At 45.3% G+C, this 19456-nt stretch overlaps 1 protein-coding gene across 1 annotated transcript in view; it reads left to right on the forward strand.

Moving 5' to 3' along the window:
- Nucleotides 1–19227, forward strand: part of ITGA2B (integrin subunit alpha 2b) — a 42370-nt gene extending 23143 nt beyond the window's left edge. Inside the window, exons 15-28 of the mRNA XM_060282334.1 lie at nt 1737–1835; nt 2529–2584; nt 3293–3444; nt 5471–5596; nt 6639–6706; nt 9512–9659; nt 10177–10260; nt 10367–10446; nt 11584–11664; nt 13132–13237; nt 14469–14621; nt 14850–14963; nt 16505–16618; nt 18664–19227. Of these exons, the coding sequence (XP_060138317.1) occupies nt 1737–1835; nt 2529–2584; nt 3293–3444; nt 5471–5596; nt 6639–6706; nt 9512–9659; nt 10177–10260; nt 10367–10446; nt 11584–11664; nt 13132–13237; nt 14469–14621; nt 14850–14963; nt 16505–16618; nt 18664–18780 (1498 nt within the window). The 3' untranslated portion in view covers nt 18781–19227. The remainder of the gene's footprint in view (nt 1–1736; nt 1836–2528; nt 2585–3292; nt 3445–5470; nt 5597–6638; nt 6707–9511; nt 9660–10176; nt 10261–10366; nt 10447–11583; nt 11665–13131; nt 13238–14468; nt 14622–14849; nt 14964–16504; nt 16619–18663) is intronic.
- Nucleotides 19228–19456: the final 229 nt, after the last annotated feature.

The raw sequence follows: 19456 nt of genomic DNA on the forward strand, positions 1-19456 counted from the left end.
CTTCATTATACAGTCGTACCTTCAATCTCAAATGCCTTGGCTCCCAAACAAATCAGCTCCTGAACGATTGAAACCCAGAAGTGACTGTTCCGGTTTTCAAACGATTTTCTGAAGCTGAACATCCGGCACAGCTTCTGCGGCTTCCGATTGGCTGCAACATGGTCCTGCAGCCAATCAGAAGCCACACCTTGGTTTTTTGAGCGGTTCCGGGAGTCAAACGGACTCCTGGAACGCATTCTATTCAAATACCAAGGTATGACTGTACACCTTTAGGCACCAGGCAAAAAAGTTCCTTTTAAACCAGGCCTTTGGTTAATCTGATTTACATCCTATGCCCTTTTAAGATGTGTTTTTTTGTGGTGGGGGTATTGGGTTGCTGTTTTTATTTTTATTAGGTATTTTCTGCTTTTATATCTTGATTTTATTCCGTGAACAGCCCTGAGACCCCCAGGTATAGGGCGGTATATAAATTCTAATAATAATAATAATAATAATAATAATAATAATAATAATAATAATAATGCTGCCCTGACATCTGCAGAAGTGGCCATATTTTATCTACCCTGTGGGCAAAAAGAAGGGGAGTCAGTGACAGTCACTAGCTCATTTTCAGTTTCATATATCAGATGCTGTTGAAACTGCAACTCTAATGTTGACAGAGGTTGACGGGAAATGGAGCCCAACATCTGGAGGGCTAGAGCAGTGACATTTCTCATAGAAGAACATTTAGGGCCAGAGGCGCCAGCTTGTGAGGGCGATTGGGGGGCGGCGGCTCCACATCTTGACATTGCGTGTGTGAGCATTGCGCCTCCCTTCCTAAGTCGGGCAGAAGCTTCCCAGGCTTTGAGAAGGAGGTGCCAGGGGAACATTTAGGGGACTAACCTAGTCCCCCTAGTCCAATAATGATGATGATGATGTATTTACAGTATACATCTCCCATCTGGCTGGGTTTCCCCAGCCACTCTGAGCGGCTCCCAACAGAATATTAATATTAATAATAAAGTGATAAAATATCAAACATTAAAAACTTCCCTAAACTGGGCTGCCTTCAGGTGTCTTCTAAAAGTCAGACAGTTGTTTATTTCCTTGACATCTGGTGGAAGGGCTTTCCACAGGCCGGGCGCTGCCACCGAGAAGGCCCTCTGCCTGGTTCCCTGTAGCTTCACTTCTCACAGTGAGGGAACTGCCAGAAGGCCCTCAAAGCTGGATCTCAATGTCTGGGCTGAACGATGGGGGTGGAGATGCTCCTTCAGGTATACTGGGCCTAGGCCGTTTAGGGCTTTAAAGGTCAGCACCAACACTAACTGCACACCACAGAGCTACAGGTTCCTCAGCCCTGTTGTTGCAGCCCTAAATCCACCTCCCCAGCCAACCAAAGGTTTCCTTCTCCCTTAAATGAGCCACCTCATTCTTGCTTGCTGCCCTGTATACATGGCACCATCTCTCAGCACGCCTGTTTGACCAAGCTGGGCATCTAGGAGGCTGCAACATCACCGGCCCTTGTGTACAAGGATGCATTTCAATGCTTTAAAGGCAGATGCACTTTGACCTGATAAGGTGTTCTAAGCCCCGCGGAAGCTGCAGATTTTGCAGCACGGAGGTCTCACGCATTTGTCACCAGCACTTCCAGTGCTGTGTGACAACAACTAAAGAATCTGCAAATGCTGCTGTTCACTCTTGGAACTTCCTGCCTGCTTACCCTTGTTCACTATGTTTTTGTTTTTGGTCCCTCTCAGAGCTCAACCCGTCATGTTTCTCAAAGCCCAGATAGACCTGCCCGGTGTGCTGAACCCAGAGGAGAAATCGTGTATGGTAGCAGGAGTACAAGTCAAATGGTGAGCCGGGTGGGAAGGGCATTTTCTTTAAGGGAAATGATTGAATCTTGATTCCTTTGTAGCCTAGGAGATTCAGGTTCTGTGCTCAAAATCAACGAGACATGTCAAGAACAATCAAGGTATGCCATTGGTTTTCTTGTTTGCAGGATTTAGTTTATTTTTGGAGATTGGTTTCGGGGATCTTCTTGGAACCCTAACAAAATGATAATTGAAATTACCCCCCATTTAAAAAGATCCCGGAGCTAACTAGTAATAACCACGTTCTCTAAGAAGAAAACGTTCAGAACACAACTGGGCATGGGTGGGGAGAGGAAATATACCCTGTTTCCCCCTTTTTAATACGTATTCATAAAGCAAGCCATGGCAGGGTTTTTAAGCATTTGAGAAATATAAGACATCCCCCGAAAGTAAGCCACCCTGTGTTTTTTTGAGGAGAAAAAAGTTATAAGACGGTGTGTTAAAAAAGGGGAAACACGGTAGCATAAGAGGAACTCTTTTAAACAGAGGGGGGGTCACAAATTACTTATTTCTGGGTCCATTGAAAAAAGTGTAAAGTGAGGCCAGCTCATGTTTGCAATCAAACAAGGATCATTCATGGAGGCAGAGTTGGTTACTGGCTCCCAGTCGATTGTATACTCAGCAGCCACATCATGTGTGAAATGGTCCTTATTGCCTTCCTTCTCTTCAATGCAGCTTCACAATCCAGATATGTGTTGAAGTGTCAGCAAAGAGGATTCCTCAGAAAGTTGGTGAGTGTTGCCTTGACTGTGGGAAGAGGTGGAGGTCTTGTAGTCAAGCTGCCGCAGTACTGGGGAGAATGAGCTGAGAGCGCAAAATTAGCATGGGTTGTGTTTGTTTATTTTATTTTCCATTTTTAGTTTTATAAACTGCTTAATTAATTATCAACAATAAACGGACGAGATCAGCAAAAATTTAAGAGCAAATGCTAAATTAGATAGGATGGTTTAAATATAAAAACGGTGTTTAGCAAGTGCCTAAAACAAGCCGGTGGTGCTGTGGTCTAAACCACTGAGCCTAGGGCTTGCCGATCAGAAGGTCGGTGGTTCAAATCCCCACGGCTGGGTGAGCTCCTGTTGCTCGGTCCCTGCTCCTGCCAACCTAGCTGTTCAAAAGCACGTCAAAGTGTAAGTAGATGAATAGGTACCACTCCGACGGGAAGGTAAACGGCATTTCTGTGCGCTGCTCTGGTTCACCGGAAGTGGCTTAGCCATGTTGGCCACATGACCCAGAAGCTGTACGCTGGCTCCCTTGGCCAATAATGCGAGATGAGCGCCGCAACCCCAGAGTCGTCTGCAACTGGACCTAACGGTCAGGGGTCCCTTTACTTTTAAAACAATATAACAAGCGTGTCTGCCTAATGTTGCCATTTCTCGCTCTCAATCACCACCCGCTGTGTTTGCTTTCTGCTAATTCCCTCCCCACCACCATTCTGCTAGACCTGAATGCTGATCTGCAGCTGGACCGCGTGAAGCAGAAATACGGGCGACGGGTTTTGCTGCAGCAGACCAGCCAATCGAGCCGAACGTTCCCGCTGAAACTGTCAAGAGAGAAACCCCAAACCTGCCAGGGTGTTGATGCCTACCTGCGGGTATGAGACATGGGCAAAGCATGGCACTTCGTATATTTTTGGATGTGTACAGGGGGAAGCCTTAGGAGTAGCAGATTCATTCTGGACATTCCTCACCTCGTTCTGCTTTGTTCGTTGTTCTGTGACGCTTCCCCCATGTTACTGCCTTATTGCCACCTGCAGGGGCGCTCTTTGCCCTATAGCGCAACAAAGCAGGACAAAAGACAAACTGGAACATTTTTTGGTATGAAAAGTGACCGGTTATCAGCAGGAAGTTGTGGGACGTGTGCTAATTGGAAGTGAAGCATGCACTGGCTGGAAACCTTTGCAGGCACAAACAGTATTGAAAGGGAGGTCACGTATAAATGCCCCAATGCCGTCATGAATGCACAACAGGTCCCCCAGAAATGCAGAGGAAGCAGAATGAAAGATGCTTCTGAGTACATCCATAGTGCATTTCTCCCCCTCCTCTGTATTGCAAGATCAACCACAACCTATACTGGCATCTCGGGGACCTGATGGCAAGGTGATCTCAGACCTACCACTTTTAACAAATCTGGCTTGTGAAACTAAACGAGAATACCCATTGGCTTTTCCTTGTTTTGGGGGCAAGAGATACTTCCTGAGCATTCTTGCCACCTTTGCTTCTGGCAAGGCTCCTCTCCGAAACCCCAACATCTCTCCCCATCATTGGAGCTCCATGCTTGCACCTGTGAGGTCATTGTTCCTGGTGCTGCTGCTGGGTGAGCATCCTTTGTCAAACTGGCAGCTTTCTAATAGGCCATTCACCAATAGGATGCATTAGTGGAGTTGGGCAATTCACCTGCACGGTGGCGTGTAAAACGTAGTTCTGCAGTTTGAAATTGAGACGGAGGGTAGAGAGCAGTGGCTTCAGCTGGGCTGGCAGCAGTCTGGGTGGGTTGCTGGGGTCCAAGCAATTGCTTTCCTGGGATGTGACATGGCATAGGCGGCTGTGATGCCTATTGAAGGAGGCTGCACACTACACATTCAACGCACATCCACCCTACCTCACAGAATTCTGGGAACTTCGGTTTGTTAAGGGTTGTGGGGACTGTAACTCCCTGAGAGGCAACCTACGGTGCCCATAATTTTTTGAGGTGGGAAATAAGTTTCAAAGAGTGCTTTAAAGGTATAATGTGAATATATTTGTCTTCATGGTGTAAATACGGTAAATATTGCAAAGACCAGGGCCAGCTCAGGGTGCTTTGCTGCAAATGCATGCTACCCTGCTGAAGTCAAAGCAAACCCACAGATTACAGCCAAACTCTGAAAATCTGGATTTTCTGGGTAAGCATGAAAAGGCCCTAAGGCTGCCCAGGTAATTTTTGCTGCAAATTGCAGAAGAAAAATGCAACCCTAAGAAATCAAACAACTAGCCATTTACTGCCCTTTCAAAGCAGCCAAGACCAGCCGCTTTGAGTCAGATGTCTCTTATCTAAAGGTAGACTTCAAGGTGTGTGCTACCTCTCCTCAGCTAAAAGGAAACCAAACCCTTGTGAAACTGCTGTTTGAAGGACATATTGGCAACACACACACACACAGCGTGCAAAAGAGAAAGCTGTTTAATGTTAGTTTTTTGTTACTTCAGATGTTGCAGGAACCAGCCCCGCAACTTTTAGCTGAGCGTTGGAGAGAAATTTTTAAAACATCCAATTTTTAAAATAAAAAAATCCCAAATGTGTTTTCTTCCAACACACCCATGAAGGAGGGCATCACGCACGCATGCTATCGTTGAGCGTATGCCTGCATATTCAAACCACTGTGATGTCGCAGATCCCAGGTAGAAATGGCATTCCAGGTGTGGTCAGTGGCGTTTCCGCCTTTTAATTCTGGCAGGTGTTGCTGTTTCGATAGTAGTGTGGTGGCGTGACACAAAGTAGTTCCAATGAGCTCTGTTTTCTACATCTGGGCAAACTGCGGGAGATTTTATCCCTGTTCATGCTGAGCTGTTGCACTTTGAACAATTGAAGTGAAAAGATGAGCAAGCCTTGGGGGGATCTCTGAGCCACTTCTCTGCCTCCCACAGGATGAAGCTGATTTCAAGGACAAACTGAGTCCCATTGTTGTGAGTTTCAACTTCAGTTTGGCAACTTCCTCTGCAGACGGGGAGATGCAGCCTGTGCTATCTGGCCAAACAATGGTCCAGGATCAGGTGAGGTGCCTCACCAGCCTCAAAGCTTTGACATTGTATGACTCTGATTCCACTGTTTTAAAGCCGCTGACTGCTTCCGTATTTCTTTTGTGTTCTGGTGTTTTGATTTTCTTCCTTTGGGTTTTTTTTTTGTGTGTGTGTAATTTCAAGCCACCCTGGGAGCCTATTAAAGCAGAAATAAGCTAGCAAACAGAATCATAGAATCGCAGAGATGGAAGGGACTCTGAGGATCATCTAGTCCAACCCCCTACAACACGCGGCTGCCCCAAATACATAAATAAAATTGTCACTCAGTCAAGTGCTAAAATGCTTAAGGTGGGATTAGAATCGCATCCTCTGAGCCAGAAACCAAGCTTCCTGATCCCAGGAATATGAGCCCGGTTGTGTGTATGAAATTGTAAGGGAATTGCCCTTTGCACATGCTCAGGGGGTCCTCTCCCTTACAATGTTGAAGGCTAAGTTGAACCAGGAGGGTGGGGTGGGGAGCATAGCTGCCAAGTTCTCCCTTTTTTAAAGGGAAATTCCATTATGCTGAATAGGCTTCCTCGTGAGAAAAGGGAAAGCTTGGCAGCTATGGTGGGGGGTGGGGGTGGATATAAGCACTGACATTTAGATTTTCTGGATTCTGTCCCCCCTAAGCACTCTCAACGGTTAATGCTGTTAGACAATTATGGACAGGTAGAATTGTTTATCTGAATGACAGATAACCATGTTGATTTCCCATCTGCGCTGCAGGGCCATGGGATTCTTCAGCAGTCTTTCATGTTGAGCTTGAACATATCACCCCCAACCCACATCAGGGCTCTTCCACACTTACTTCCTGCCCCGTGCTTTCTAGGTGCTTTAAGGCTCTGTATCTGAGCCCCGTTTTCCCCAGTAAAACCCACTCTCCAATGCTGAATTGGAACAAACCATGTTTCAGGTTTTCCACGGACTGCTGTTTGCTCCGATTCAGTGGTAAAGAGCAGGGAAAGCCCTGAGGCTCCAGACTGGGATTGCTCATCACTCAGTCAAAGCTCTGCCTGTTTGTTGCATCCCACAGACCCGTATCATTGTGGATTGTGGAGAAGACAATGTCTGCATCCCAGACCTCCGACTCTCCGCTCACACGTAAGGACCTGCTCCTTTGCAGCACCAACAGCTGTCTCTTATTGTGTCTCAAGAGTGATAGTCCTGGTGATCTAACCTGGGGCTGTCATCCAAAATGAGAAAGTTCAGGGTTCAGATCTCCCTTGAGTCTGGAATCCCAGTCCTTTAAATTATAGAAGTATGGTATGTGAGAGGCTGTGGTGGCCCAGGGCAGCGGGAGAGCAAAATGCTCTGGACATTATTTTATTTATTACATTTATATACTACCTTTATCTTCCAAGGATCTCAAGATGGTGCACATGATTTTATTGTAAAGGCCTATTTAAAAGACAGAACTGATTGGACCAAATGTATGTCCCTTAGAAGAGAGATCTACAATTATGGGGCCACTACTGAAAAGACCCTGTCTCTTGTGCCCACCACTCTAGCTGACCTTAATGGGAAATGGAAGAATAGGAGTTCTGATACTGATCTGAAGGGCTGGGCAGATTTATATGGTGTGATACAAACTACAGCTACGTTCACTGTGTTTCATTTTGGGCTTCTCCAGATCACCTGCTTATTTAGCGTTTATCATACTCTTCTTACACAAAGCATATGCAATGGTTAGACTGTGTCCAGTGAGCAGTTTGCCTGCAGGACAGTTATATGACAACGATTTGCTTCACCCAGATTTGCTTGCAGGGTGGATTGCACATCTTCCTACTCATCGTTCACTCATCATCCCACACTTCTCAGACAATTTCCCCATCACTTTCCTAACTGCAGAAAGCCTCTCTCTATGTCTGTTTCTTGTGGATTTGCTGCACCAGGCCAAGAGAGTGTTTAATCTGCTTTAACTTTGCAAACCTAAAGATTCCTCCTGCAAGATGGTGACAGCCTGGAGGCACCCGGGGTGACCTGTCACGATTGCTCAGCTGAGACAATAAAATATAACCTGAATCTTGCAGATCCTTCTTCCTCTTTTTTAAAAAAATAAATTTTTATTAAGGATTTTCTTGGTTTACAAAAGTCGTACAATGTCTCATATTTTTCCCATGCATCGTTTTTACACATTAATCTTGATTGTTGAGACGTTAGGAAGAAAGGGGGGAGGGGTGGGTGGGCTGGGGAGGTGGGTAGGGTGGGGTGTCGATGTTTCTCTTTTTTCCTGGTATGCGTAGAGGTTCAGTGTCAGCGTTGGTCGTGCGGGTTCTCTGTTGTTCGCTTGTGCTCCTTTGTTGGCGAGAGAGGTCGGGGGTTGGCGTAGGATGCGCTTGTTCATTTGTGTTTGGCTGTGGTGGTCTTTGGTTTCTTGTGTGAGTGGGGTGGGTGGGTGTTTTGCTTAGGTTAGCCATATTGATTTGTATGCTGATGGTAGGTTTTTGTCGTTGCCTTGTTGGGCTGTGTAGGTGATGAAGGGGAACCATATGGGGTGAAGGTGTCTTATTCCGTTTGTCCCCGTGTCAGTTTTAGCTTACTGGTTAGTTTTTCTAGTAGGGCTGTTTCCCATACTACTTGATACCATCGGTTCATGTTTGCTCCTGACAGGTCTTTCCAATGTCTGGTTATGATGTTTCTGGTTGCTGACAGTAGGTGGGTTATGAGTTCTTTGTATTCTGAGTGGGCATTGTTGTCTTGGAAGATGTTTAATAAGGCCAGTTCTGGGGTGAGTTTTGGACTTGCTTAGTTATCTTACAGATTTCTCGTGTGGTTATTGTCCAGAATGATTGGATTTTGGGACACTCCCACCACATGTGGAAGTATGTGCCTGTGGAGGGGCACCCCCTCCAGCATTTCGGTGAGGTTCCTGGGTGCATTAGTGCTAGTTTTCTTGGAGTTAGGTACCATCTGTAGGTTAGTTTCAGGGACAGTTCTCTTCTTTTCATTGATATGGATTTGAAGGGGGGTTTAGACCACATTCTGGTCCATTGGGTGGGATTTATTTCATATCCTATGTCATCCTCCCATTGTTTTTTGATTGTGTCTAGGGGATTCATGGGACTTTTGAGTAGTATTTTGTATATTGCGGATACCATTCCTTTGTCGTGTCCCTTTGTCGTTAGGAGGAGATTTTCAAAGGCAGTCGGGGGTCTAGTTGCTGCTGATTTTATTGCTGGGTTTTTTAGGAGAGCCTGTACAGTGGTACCTCTACTTACAAATAACTCTACTTACGAATTTTTCTACTTACAAATGGAGCTCCGTCCGCCATCTTGGATGTGGTTTAGATAGGATTTTTTCTACTTACGAATTTTTGGATAGGGTTGCTTCGACTTACGAATTTTTTCTCCAATGCATTCCTATGGGATTCGACTTACCATTTTTTTCGACTTACAAATGTGTGTTCGGAACGCATTAAATTCGTAAGTAGAGGTACCACTGTATTTGGTTTTGTGCTAACCAGGGTATTTGGGTGTCTTCTAGTTTGTCCTGTATTTCTTGTGTTGACAGGGGTTTGTTGTTTTTATAGAAGTCTGTTAAGCGATATAGGCCTTTGGTTTGCCAGGTTTTTATCTGGAGGTTTTGTGCTGTGTGGTGGAATAATGGGTGGTAGGCCAGGGGAATTAGTGGGGATGGGGTTGGGGATAGTTTGTCTATTTCTGGTTTCCATGCTTTGAACATGGTTTGTGTGTACCTGTTAAGTGTTGTGGGGATTTTTCTTAACTTGTTTGGGAGGAGTGGGTATGCTGTGGTACTGATATTTTCAATTGTCTCCCTCTCAAGGTGCATCCATTGTTTCGTCTCATCTTCTATTCCCTAATGCACAGCAAAAGGCATTTCTTATAACTTTAGCTCTGTCTCTCTCCCCACCCCCACCCCCATCCCTGCTATGCGGTTGTGTCTCAGGAACGAAGGCTCCCTGCTAATTGGGGCAGAGAATGTACTTCTCCTCCAGACCACGGTGATGAATTCTGGTGAGGGAGCCTATGAGGCAGAGCTGGTGGTGGAGCTGCCACACGGAACTTACTTCCAGACAGCTAACAGTGATGGGCAGGTAAGACCTCTCACTCATAGCTGGTCCACGCTGCTGTGTTGTAGTCTAGTCCTTTTATTGAGCCAAGCCACAAAATACAGCATACATATTTTCATCTTCTCAGTCACCCCCTTCACAGAAGCGTCCTTAAGATATTATTAAGGTATTTCATATTTCCTCTGTTCGTGCAAATTCTGAGGAGCATTCTAGGCTGCCTGGCAGCTTCCTGCTTGTCAAAGCTTATCTCCTTTAACTTCCAAAGAAGGAGGAAAGAGATCCGAAAGGACGATGTGGTCCTCTGCAGAATGGTACAGCCCTTTCAGAACTCAAAATGCTGACTGAGTGGGTTAGAAAAGGCTCCAATACCCTTGTTCTGTAGCTTGGCTGTGGTCTTAAATATACCAATTGGTGGACCAGGCATAATTCTTCTATTTGCAACAGTAGGGAAGCTCTCCAGGTCAATGGCAGCCTTTCATATTACTCATTCACCTGGCTGACATTGATGTCAACTGTGCTCTCACTCTCTCCCTCTCTGCAGAAGTTGATTTGCAACACCCGTAAGGAGAATGAGACCCGCTTGGTGGCCTGTGAAATTGGCAACCCCATGAAATCCAACACCACGGTATGTGGCTGATTTCTTAACCAGGGCAGTGCCAAACTCAGGCTTACCGTTTACTTGGAAGCAACCATTATCCAACCTCTCCCCCTGTCTGACACCTTTTTTACAGATCCAGGTAGATGTGGAGCTAAGTGTCAGCCAGCTGGAAGAGGCCAGTGATAATATAACTTTGATGCTGCAACTAAGAAGGTAACAGTCAACGCTGCCCCAATGTCCTGGACCCTTGAAGCTAAGTCCTCATACCAGGAAACTCATAGCCCCATCTATGGCACAGCCAGCAACCTTCCAGTACTGTACAGTATATTGTTTTGGGTTTTTTTGAAAACAAAACCAATTAAGAAATTTTCTAAATAAATAGCACATGAAATAAATAAGCAGGCACATTCCTTGTTTAGTTATTCTCTTCCCACCCCCAAAAAGATAATAATAATAATAATAATAATAATAATAATAATAATAATAATAATAATATATTTATACCCTGCCTATCTGGCAGGGTATATAAGGGAAGCTGTCTTGTATATATGAAGTTGCCAACTTTTCCCCCAAGTCAGGGCTCCTTCCGTCAGATGTTAAGGAAATAAACAACTATCTGACTTTTAGAAGACATCTGAAGTGCCCTGTTTAGGGAAGTTTTTAATGGTTGATGTTATATCATGTTTTTACTATTATGCTGGGAGCTGCCCAGCATGGCTGGGGCAACCCAGTCAGATGGGAGGCATACAGATAAAATTCTTCTTCTTCTTCTTCTTCTTCTTCTTCTTCTTCTTCTTCTTCTTCTTCTTCTTCTTCTTCTTCTTCTTCGCCACCCATCTGACATGGTTTCCCCAGCCACTCTGGGCGGCTCCCAACAAAATATCAAAAACACAATAAAACATGAAACATTAAAAAATTCTCTATACAGGGCTGCCTTCAGATGTCTTCTAAAAGTCAGATAGTTGTTTATTTCCTTGACATCTGGTGGGAGGGCATTCCACAGGGCGGGTGCCACCACTGAGAAGACCCCTCTGCCTGGATCCCTGAAACCTCACTTCTCGCAGTGAGGGAGCTGCCAGAGGCCCTCAGAGTTGGACCTCAGTGTCCGGGCTGAACGATGGGGGTGGAGACACTCCTTCAGGTATACTGGGCCGAGGCCGTTTAGGGTTTTAAGGGTCAGCATCAACACTTTAAACTGCTGCAAGGCAGAAATCTACAGGCAGCTTTCCCAAATCGCTGCACCTCTGTTCCTCTTCTACATCAAGACTTTTCATGTCCAAAGCTTGGACTCCAGGGTTTGAGAAAACACTCTAGTGGCACTCACTCAATAACTCCCACTTTCTCCTGCAGCAAGAACAGCAACAACCCCAATAGCGCCATGGAACAATTGCAGGTGCCGGTCAAGGTTGCTGCAAGAATGGAACTGCTGGGGTGAGTAAGTCACATGGATGAGGGGAGATTTGCAGATAGGATGGATTTCTGTCTGTATTAGTATTAACGTATATGTGTATATGTTTATATATTGTTGCATGCTTGTATATACGTGTAAATAGACCACATATCATAAAAGACACCCCAATCTCTGAGCGGTGTGAGGTTCCAGGTGCTTACACAGGGCCTGTGTTTCCTTTTTGAAAATGAAGGACAGCAGAGCCTGTGGTGTCTTTACGATGGTTTATTTACACATATATTCAACCTGAGCCTGCGATGGAGGGGTTCACAGCATTTCTCCCATTGCTGCAGTCCTGGATCCAAAAAGAAATCAAACACGGCCCTCTGTTCCTCTGCTGAGCTTGCCGCCTTTTACAGACTGCAACTATTTTATCATTATCTCTCAGCTCACATCCTAAGCAACTGAATTCTAAAAACAACTCCATCCAGCTCTAAAACTATACTTGTCTTTCTAACTAATTCTGAGTTGAGGGTGCATTTGCCCTCTGGCAAAGAGCCACTCCAATACCAGGCTGGCTCATGGCTTGCATTTTAACATGCTAAAACCAGTGTCTGGCACCCAGGAATTAGAAGGGGGTGGTCTGTGCACTTTCACAAACTCGTAACAGTGTGTGTGTGTGTGTGTGTGTGTGTGTGTACACACACACACACACAGAGATGCGTATATATATAAACCAGTGGAGGTTGATCTATGAGGATAAAGGGGGCACTACCCCACCAACCTAATTCCTCCCCCAGCCAGCCCCCACTTGCCTGCCTTCATATTTACAACCAGACCAGTGGTATCAACTTTCTCTTCCTTAGTCTCAGGGTTCATCCGCACTTCTGCTCGTCCCACCACTTTCCATTGGCGAAACCCGCTCTTTGCTGCTGAATCAGAGCAAGCATCTGTCGGGTTTTCTGCGGATTGACATTTGCTCCAATTCAGCATTAAAGAGTGGGTTTTCCCCGGGGAAAGTGGCAGGGCAAACAGAAAACCACTCAGATCTGTGCATAGAAAACATAGGGCATGCAGAAAACGTCTTGGATTTGTGCTTTCTATGTGCAGGACAAATGTGGATGAGCCCTCAGCGTTGCCCTTTTAGAACTCAACAGGGAGAACGCCAGGAACAAACTTGAACTAATTGGCTCTGCCTGTTGTTGGCTCTAGCGCCACCTGCTGTGGGGCTCCTTGCCTTCTACCCAGTGGCCACCAGCTATTAGAGACATACAAACCCAGCCTGATGCGATAACAGTGGGTGGAAAAGCTTTCCCACCTGATTCTGCTGGTCCTACAAGGTCGATCCGGCTGCTTTGGCCTCGTGGACAGGAGGTGTTGGTGGAGTGGAGCTGCTGGGAATATCAGTGAAAGGACATTTTGTTTCAGGAGGAAGCATGTATGTGTCCTATGGCAAGAGGGGGATCACTTTCATCCTTGCTCTCTCTATGCTCTCCTCTCCTCCCCAGGAGGTCTGCCCCAGATGTCGTTGTGGTCCCACTGGCCTTTGGGGACTATAAGAACACGAGCAAGGACATAAATGACTATGGACCAAGAGTTGAACATGTTTACCAGGTACAAAGAAACACAGGTTGGAACTGAATGCACAGGGGTATAGAGGCAACACTCCAAGTCTCCAACCCACTGCATCCCCTCCAATATTCCTCAGATGAAAATAGGGGCATTTTCTTCATCAGTATGTCCCCCGAACTTGCACATCTCCCCTTAGCGACTGGGGCAGAGATGCAGATGCAGTGGCTCAACAAACAAGCCAGAATCAAGCGATTGTCATGGCCGCTCTTTGGCACTCACAACCCCATTGGTGCGGCCTTGCAGACAGGCTGCACCCCCTTCTCTCCCCCCACGACCCGCTTTCTTTAGGGGAGACCGACAGACTGGGGAGCGGGGAAACGGTGAAAAACTTTCTATGGGGCATTCAAGTGAATTGGATCTTGTTTTCATAAAAGCAGGAAGTGATGCCATATTGAATGGGGAGGAAGGGAGCAGGGTGGGAGACATAGATCTAAGAAATGTGTTAGACTAGGGATGCACGGATCTGAACTTCCGGTAACAAGTTGAAATGCGGTACTGAAGGGAAAAGACACCTTCGGAATTTGGGACTCTGTGTGAAAAAGTGAGAAGCCGTGATAGCTTCAGGGTTTTCGTAGTGATCCCTGTATTGCCCCTGCATGCCACTGTGGATACGTCTGTCATGGAATTCTACTCAATATTGATCCAGAGCAGATTCCAGCATATAGTTATCAGAGTAAAGACTTAAACACGTTGCAGAATTCCCCCCAAAATAGACCAGAGGCAATTAATATTTCATCCAGCAGAGTTTTACTGCTACTGAAGGAAAATGAGCATAATGGTCACAAATCCAATACATTCAGGATTGGCACTGTCCATAAGGAATCCAGTTGCAGCAGACTTAACTTAAACTTACAATAACTTATAAGTCTAAACCTTAACACTAAGCATACTATGTACAGAACACCACACCGGAAGGAAGAGAGATAGAAAGAGAAAGTGAAACCCAGGCTCCTTCTGGCCCATTTTTGTAGTCAGCATGACCTTGACAGAAAGAGATAACAGAACCAGTTTAAGCCAGCTGTTTAAGGAATATTCCAAACATCTTGAACCTTCTGCTTGCTTCTTTCACACAGAGAAGCTTCTAGAACCCTCTTGAATTAATTAGAATAGGAAAGATCTCTACACACCAGAGCAATACTTTCTGTACTAAAAATGCAAACCGACAACGTCTTCCCCAATACTGACCTCTCTTCCTTCCTTGTCCTTCTCTAAGTTGCAGAATGCTGGCCCAAGCACTGTATCTGGGGCCGAGCTTCTTGTGGACTTTCCCACCCACTTCCGAGAAGGCTTCCTGCTTTATATTGCAAGGGTGAGCATGGAAGGCAACATCGCCTGTTCACTCACGAACAACACCAACCCTCTAAAGGTAGGAGCAACCTCTGGGAAGAGGAGAGCAAGGTATGGAGGGCCTGAGAGCACCTCTATCAAGTCTCCTCCCCCCCCTTTTTTTAGTTTAAAGTCCTAAACGCACAACCTTTCCTCCTAGGAGAGGTGCCCCATCCCCTTGATCTTATCGATTGCCTTTTTTCTGATCTGCTGCTGCCTTCAATATAGCTGCCTGCTTTTCACCTGAACGCTATTTCTTTCCTCGTAGCTGAAAGTCCTGGAGCCCACAACTGCTCCCAGCTACAATATAACTGCCCAACCACAGCGCTTGCGTGAGAGGCGGGATGTGAACTCGGCAGCACTGCAGGAACCCATTGTGGTGGTGAGACCTGTTGGGAAATGGGACTGACTTCATAGTGTCATCTAAAGCAGTTGTCACCGGATCTGGGTTCATATATCCCTGCTTCTCATCACTCGGGCTAATCCTCAATTGTCCAATCTGTAAACTTGTGATGAGTGACTTATCATGCAAAATTCTTTTGAAAATGAACGAGGCAAGCATTCTGCTCGTGTAGAAGTCCCAATATGGTAGCAGTTCAGCATAGTGTGATTGAAACAGCTAGCTGAAAAACCCCTCTGCACTCACGAGATCTAGGAACTTGATTGTTTTAAAATTTCAATACTTAAGATGTCATAGTTACTAAATTTATACTTTCAACTTGAGCTGATCAGTTCTATGGTCCCACTCTGCCATTGGGGCACTTATTACCATACTGTACATTTAAAACTCACAAGTTCCCCCAAGAATATTGGGAACTGTAGTTTACCCCAACAAAGCTGACATTCCTAGCACCTTAAACTACAGTTCCCAGGAGACTCATGTGCTTTAACTGTATGGTGTGTACGCAGCCTAAGTACAGTATGCATAATGTGATGCCAGAATAGTTTAGCCACATGCTACACACCCTGTAGCATCCAACATATGGTCTCCCTGGAGCCAGAGGTGTCTATATTGCTAATAGTTTCTGTTAGTTGGTGCAGAATTATCCTATGATCTGTCAGGGCCGAGTGGGCAGTTCCCCCCCCCTATTGAGTTTAATGGGTGGTTTCTGTTGGAGGTCTGCCAGCAATATCCATGGCCCTGAATTTCCCCTGGCAGAGGCATATCATTTCACATGGGATGGGCCAAAAATACGATTCAGTTCGCATTTTAAAGTTGAATCTACCTAATTTTCCCTTTCCTTCGTCTTGGAAAGGGAAAGCACAACCATCCCTTGGAATTACCCCTTCCCCAGATTTTTCAGTGTAGTTCTCCAGCCGAGTAAAGTTTACCAAAATGCAAACCTCAGAGGTAAAGTGTGCATAGAAATGCGTATATAAACAACATACAAGCACACAGTATATTAGGGGAACTTGCTTTGCTAATAATAATAATAATAACAACAACAACAACAACAACAACAATAATAATAATAATAATGTATACTAGGTCAATGTGCCTGCCAAAAATGTGTATATTAGCAGAAATTCGCATTGAAAAGCACACAGTATATTAGGGGAACTTGCTTTGCTAATAACAACAACAACAACAACAACAATAATAATAATAATAATAATGTATACTAGGTCAACGTGCCTGCCAAAAATGTGTATATTAGCAGAAATTCGCTTTGAAAGCTAATGAATTTTCATTAAGACTGAAACGAATTCAAAAGCCGATGTGAAAACATAGAAAACTGAACAATGAAGAAATGGGAAAGAGGGAGAATGCCATACCTTCACACACACACACACACACACAGTTTGTATCTGGAGGTTAGGATTGCACCCTGTGTTTATCCACAAGTTATACGTCCTGCAGGCTGAATAACTCGATCAGACAGTTTCAGTTCACTTAACCCCCTTGATCCAACCTGCCTGCAGAACTGTAGTAGCCAAGACTGTGCCCTCATCTGCTGCCAAGTGGGGACTCTGGAGAAAGGGCAAGGAGCCATGGTGACCATCCATGCAGTGCTGTGGCTGCAGACTTTCCAGGAGGTAAGGAAGGGATGGGGAGGTGGAGAGTTCCTTTCCTAGAAAACAAGACTGCCTTGATTTTGAAATACCCCCTCCCTGGAGAGGCTTGCCTGGCTCCTACATTGCAACCACTTTAGTGCCTTTGGGAAATGTTAATTGTTCTTTACACTTTGCTTTGAAATATTCTATTTGTTGGGGAGGCGTTTTTTAAATATCTATTGAGATCGAGATCTATCTACGGTATATCTCTATATCCATCTCTATATCTCTATCTTATCTCTATCTATATATATCAGTGCACATCTTCCTGTAATCCAGGCAAGATTAAGGGTAGCATACATTTTTTAAGAAAACCGAAGCAGAGGCTGTGACCCAACAAGATCACAAGATGCAGCTATGATTAAGAAGTGGCAAACAGTTTGTGATTTATTTGTTTATATGGCATCATCCATATGAATGGTGCTTGCTTGCTTGATTTAATTTCTATACAGCTTTATATTTTTAATAAAAACATCAAAGCCATTTACAGCATAATAAATCAATAAAACGTTAGCCGAGTGATGTTCCTCCGGCCTCATGAGGAGCCACTTCAGTGGGGCTGGTGAGTGTGGGCCCAGCCCCCTAGGCCAGGTGGAAAGGGCCGTGTAGGGAGCGGCCTTCACACTCACAGCTGGGCAATGTTCCTCCGGCCTCAAGACCCCCTTGCCCCGAGGAGCTTCTAATCTAACATTCTCCACGGAGGAAACAAGACATGAAGGGGAAGGGGAGCTGAGGATAACACAGGGAACGATGGTGTGATTGTTTCAGTGATAATGTACTTAGGCTGAGTTACAGCAGGGCATGGTATCTGGAGAGAGAGGAGCCAAAGATTTCGTGACAATAGGTGGATCTGAAGGAGGGATTTGAAGGAAGTAAGAGACGTGGCATTGCCACCTGCAGGGTCCATGGCAGAGCCGTTCCTTAAACCAGACCAGGGTCCCAGAATGCTCTGGGCTAGGTATTCCAGAAAGAAGTGCCGCAGTCTGTACATTTAAAGCATTATGATACCGCTTTAAACAGTCATGGCTACCCCTAAAGAATTTTGGGAGCTGTAGTTGTCAGTTTGCATTTCTTAGCACAGAAAGTAATGATCTGATGTGTAGAGATCTTTCCTGTTTAGTTCAAGAGGGTTCTGGAAGGTTTCTTTCTATGTGAAAGAAACAGGCGGAAGGTTTCTGATGTTTGGGTTATTCCTTCAGAGAAGCTGAGTACAGCTGGTTTAAATTGGTTCTGTTCTGCTGTGGTGTTCCGTTCTGTATGCTGTAGTGTTGAGGTTTAGTCTTATTATAAGTTCTTGTTTGTTTAAGATAAGTCTGCTGCAACTGGATCTTTTATGGTCTGTGCCAATCCTGAATGTATTGGATTTGTGACCAATATGCTCATTTTCCTTCAGTAGCAGTAAAGCTCTGCTGGATGAAATATTAATTGCCTCTGGTCTATTTTGGGGGAATTCTGCAACTAGGTTTTTCCTCCACATGCAGCACGTCAGTAGTTTGTGCTCCCCACCCCCCCGTGCTATAATTTTCAAAGCTCTTTGAAGAGGGATTGACTGTTAAATCACTCTGGGAACTGTGCCCATGTGAGAGGAATTGGGATCCCCTTAAAACTCTCAGCACCCTTAACAAACTAGGATTATTTAGGGGAAACTGTGGTTGTTTAAAGTGGTATCATAGCAGTTTATATGTAGCGTGTGAATGTGGCCTGGGCGTCATGGTTGAGCAAGGAAAGAAGTCTAGAATAAACCCCTTCATCTAGCAAGCATACCTTATATTCCTTGAATGCTTAAAAATCCTGCTATGGCTTATTTTATGGGTATGTCTTAAAATATGAGAAACAGGGTAGTCTGAGTCCAGGTTCTTATTTCTATGAGTTGCAGATCTCTAAACACCCCAACCCGGAAGCCAGCACCATTTGGGGGCGCCAAGTTTTGGCCTCGCACAGGGCACCAAAAGGTCACCAAAGCTCGCCCCTGAGGGCAGGTCCATAATAAGGGCTCAGGTAATGCACAGTGGTCTCTTCTTCCGCAGCACCCCATGAAGGAGCAACTCCTCATCCAGTCTCAGGCCCGATTCAACACTTCCGGGATGCCGTACCGCATTCAGCCGAAAGTTCTGCCAAGTGGATCCTCTCTGGTACGTCAGTGAATCAGTGTAGCCAAAACTCGGCTTTGAATAAGAACATCAGGCCTGCTGGATCAGGCCAATGGCACCTCTAGTCCGGCATCCTGTTCTCACACAGGACCTGAGCACAAGAGCACTTTCCCCTTCTGTGGTTTTCTGTGGCTCAAGAATATTTCGGCTTATTGAGATGAACAGGGCCTCGTTAATGTTTTAACTAAGGCATACCCAGCAAACAATAATAGGGACAATGATTCACCAGGGACAAGGACCAGAAGACTGTGTCTGTCCCTCCTACCTAAGGGTAGTTGAAGTATAGGAACATGAGGGTATATTACGGGTTTTGGCAGGTCATAGAGCCAAGTGGGTTGTGTGTGAGGTGAATCCACGGGGCCCACAATCTGGGATTGCCCAGTTATGGTTTCTGAAAATACCTGGTCATTTGATGAAGTCAGGGACTGGAGCCTGATGGTTTTTTTTTGGTGGAACAGAGGTGAGAGACTGCTATAAGAATTCTAAGGTCTCAAATATATAATAAATGTTCATGAATGCACAAGCTAAACACACATGCATAAGTATACAAACCACATGTCTGCAATAGTACAGGAGAGCAATCCTGAAGCCATCTTGACTTGTATGTATGATGCATTTTGGGGTTAAGGGGTTGGGCAATTTCAGAAGTCTCTTAAAGGGGCTTGCAGGC

This window comes from Zootoca vivipara, chromosome 13 (genome assembly GCF_963506605.1).
Source record: "Zootoca vivipara chromosome 13, rZooViv1.1, whole genome shotgun sequence".
Classification (NCBI taxonomy): Eukaryota; Metazoa; Chordata; class Lepidosauria; order Squamata; family Lacertidae; genus Zootoca; species Zootoca vivipara.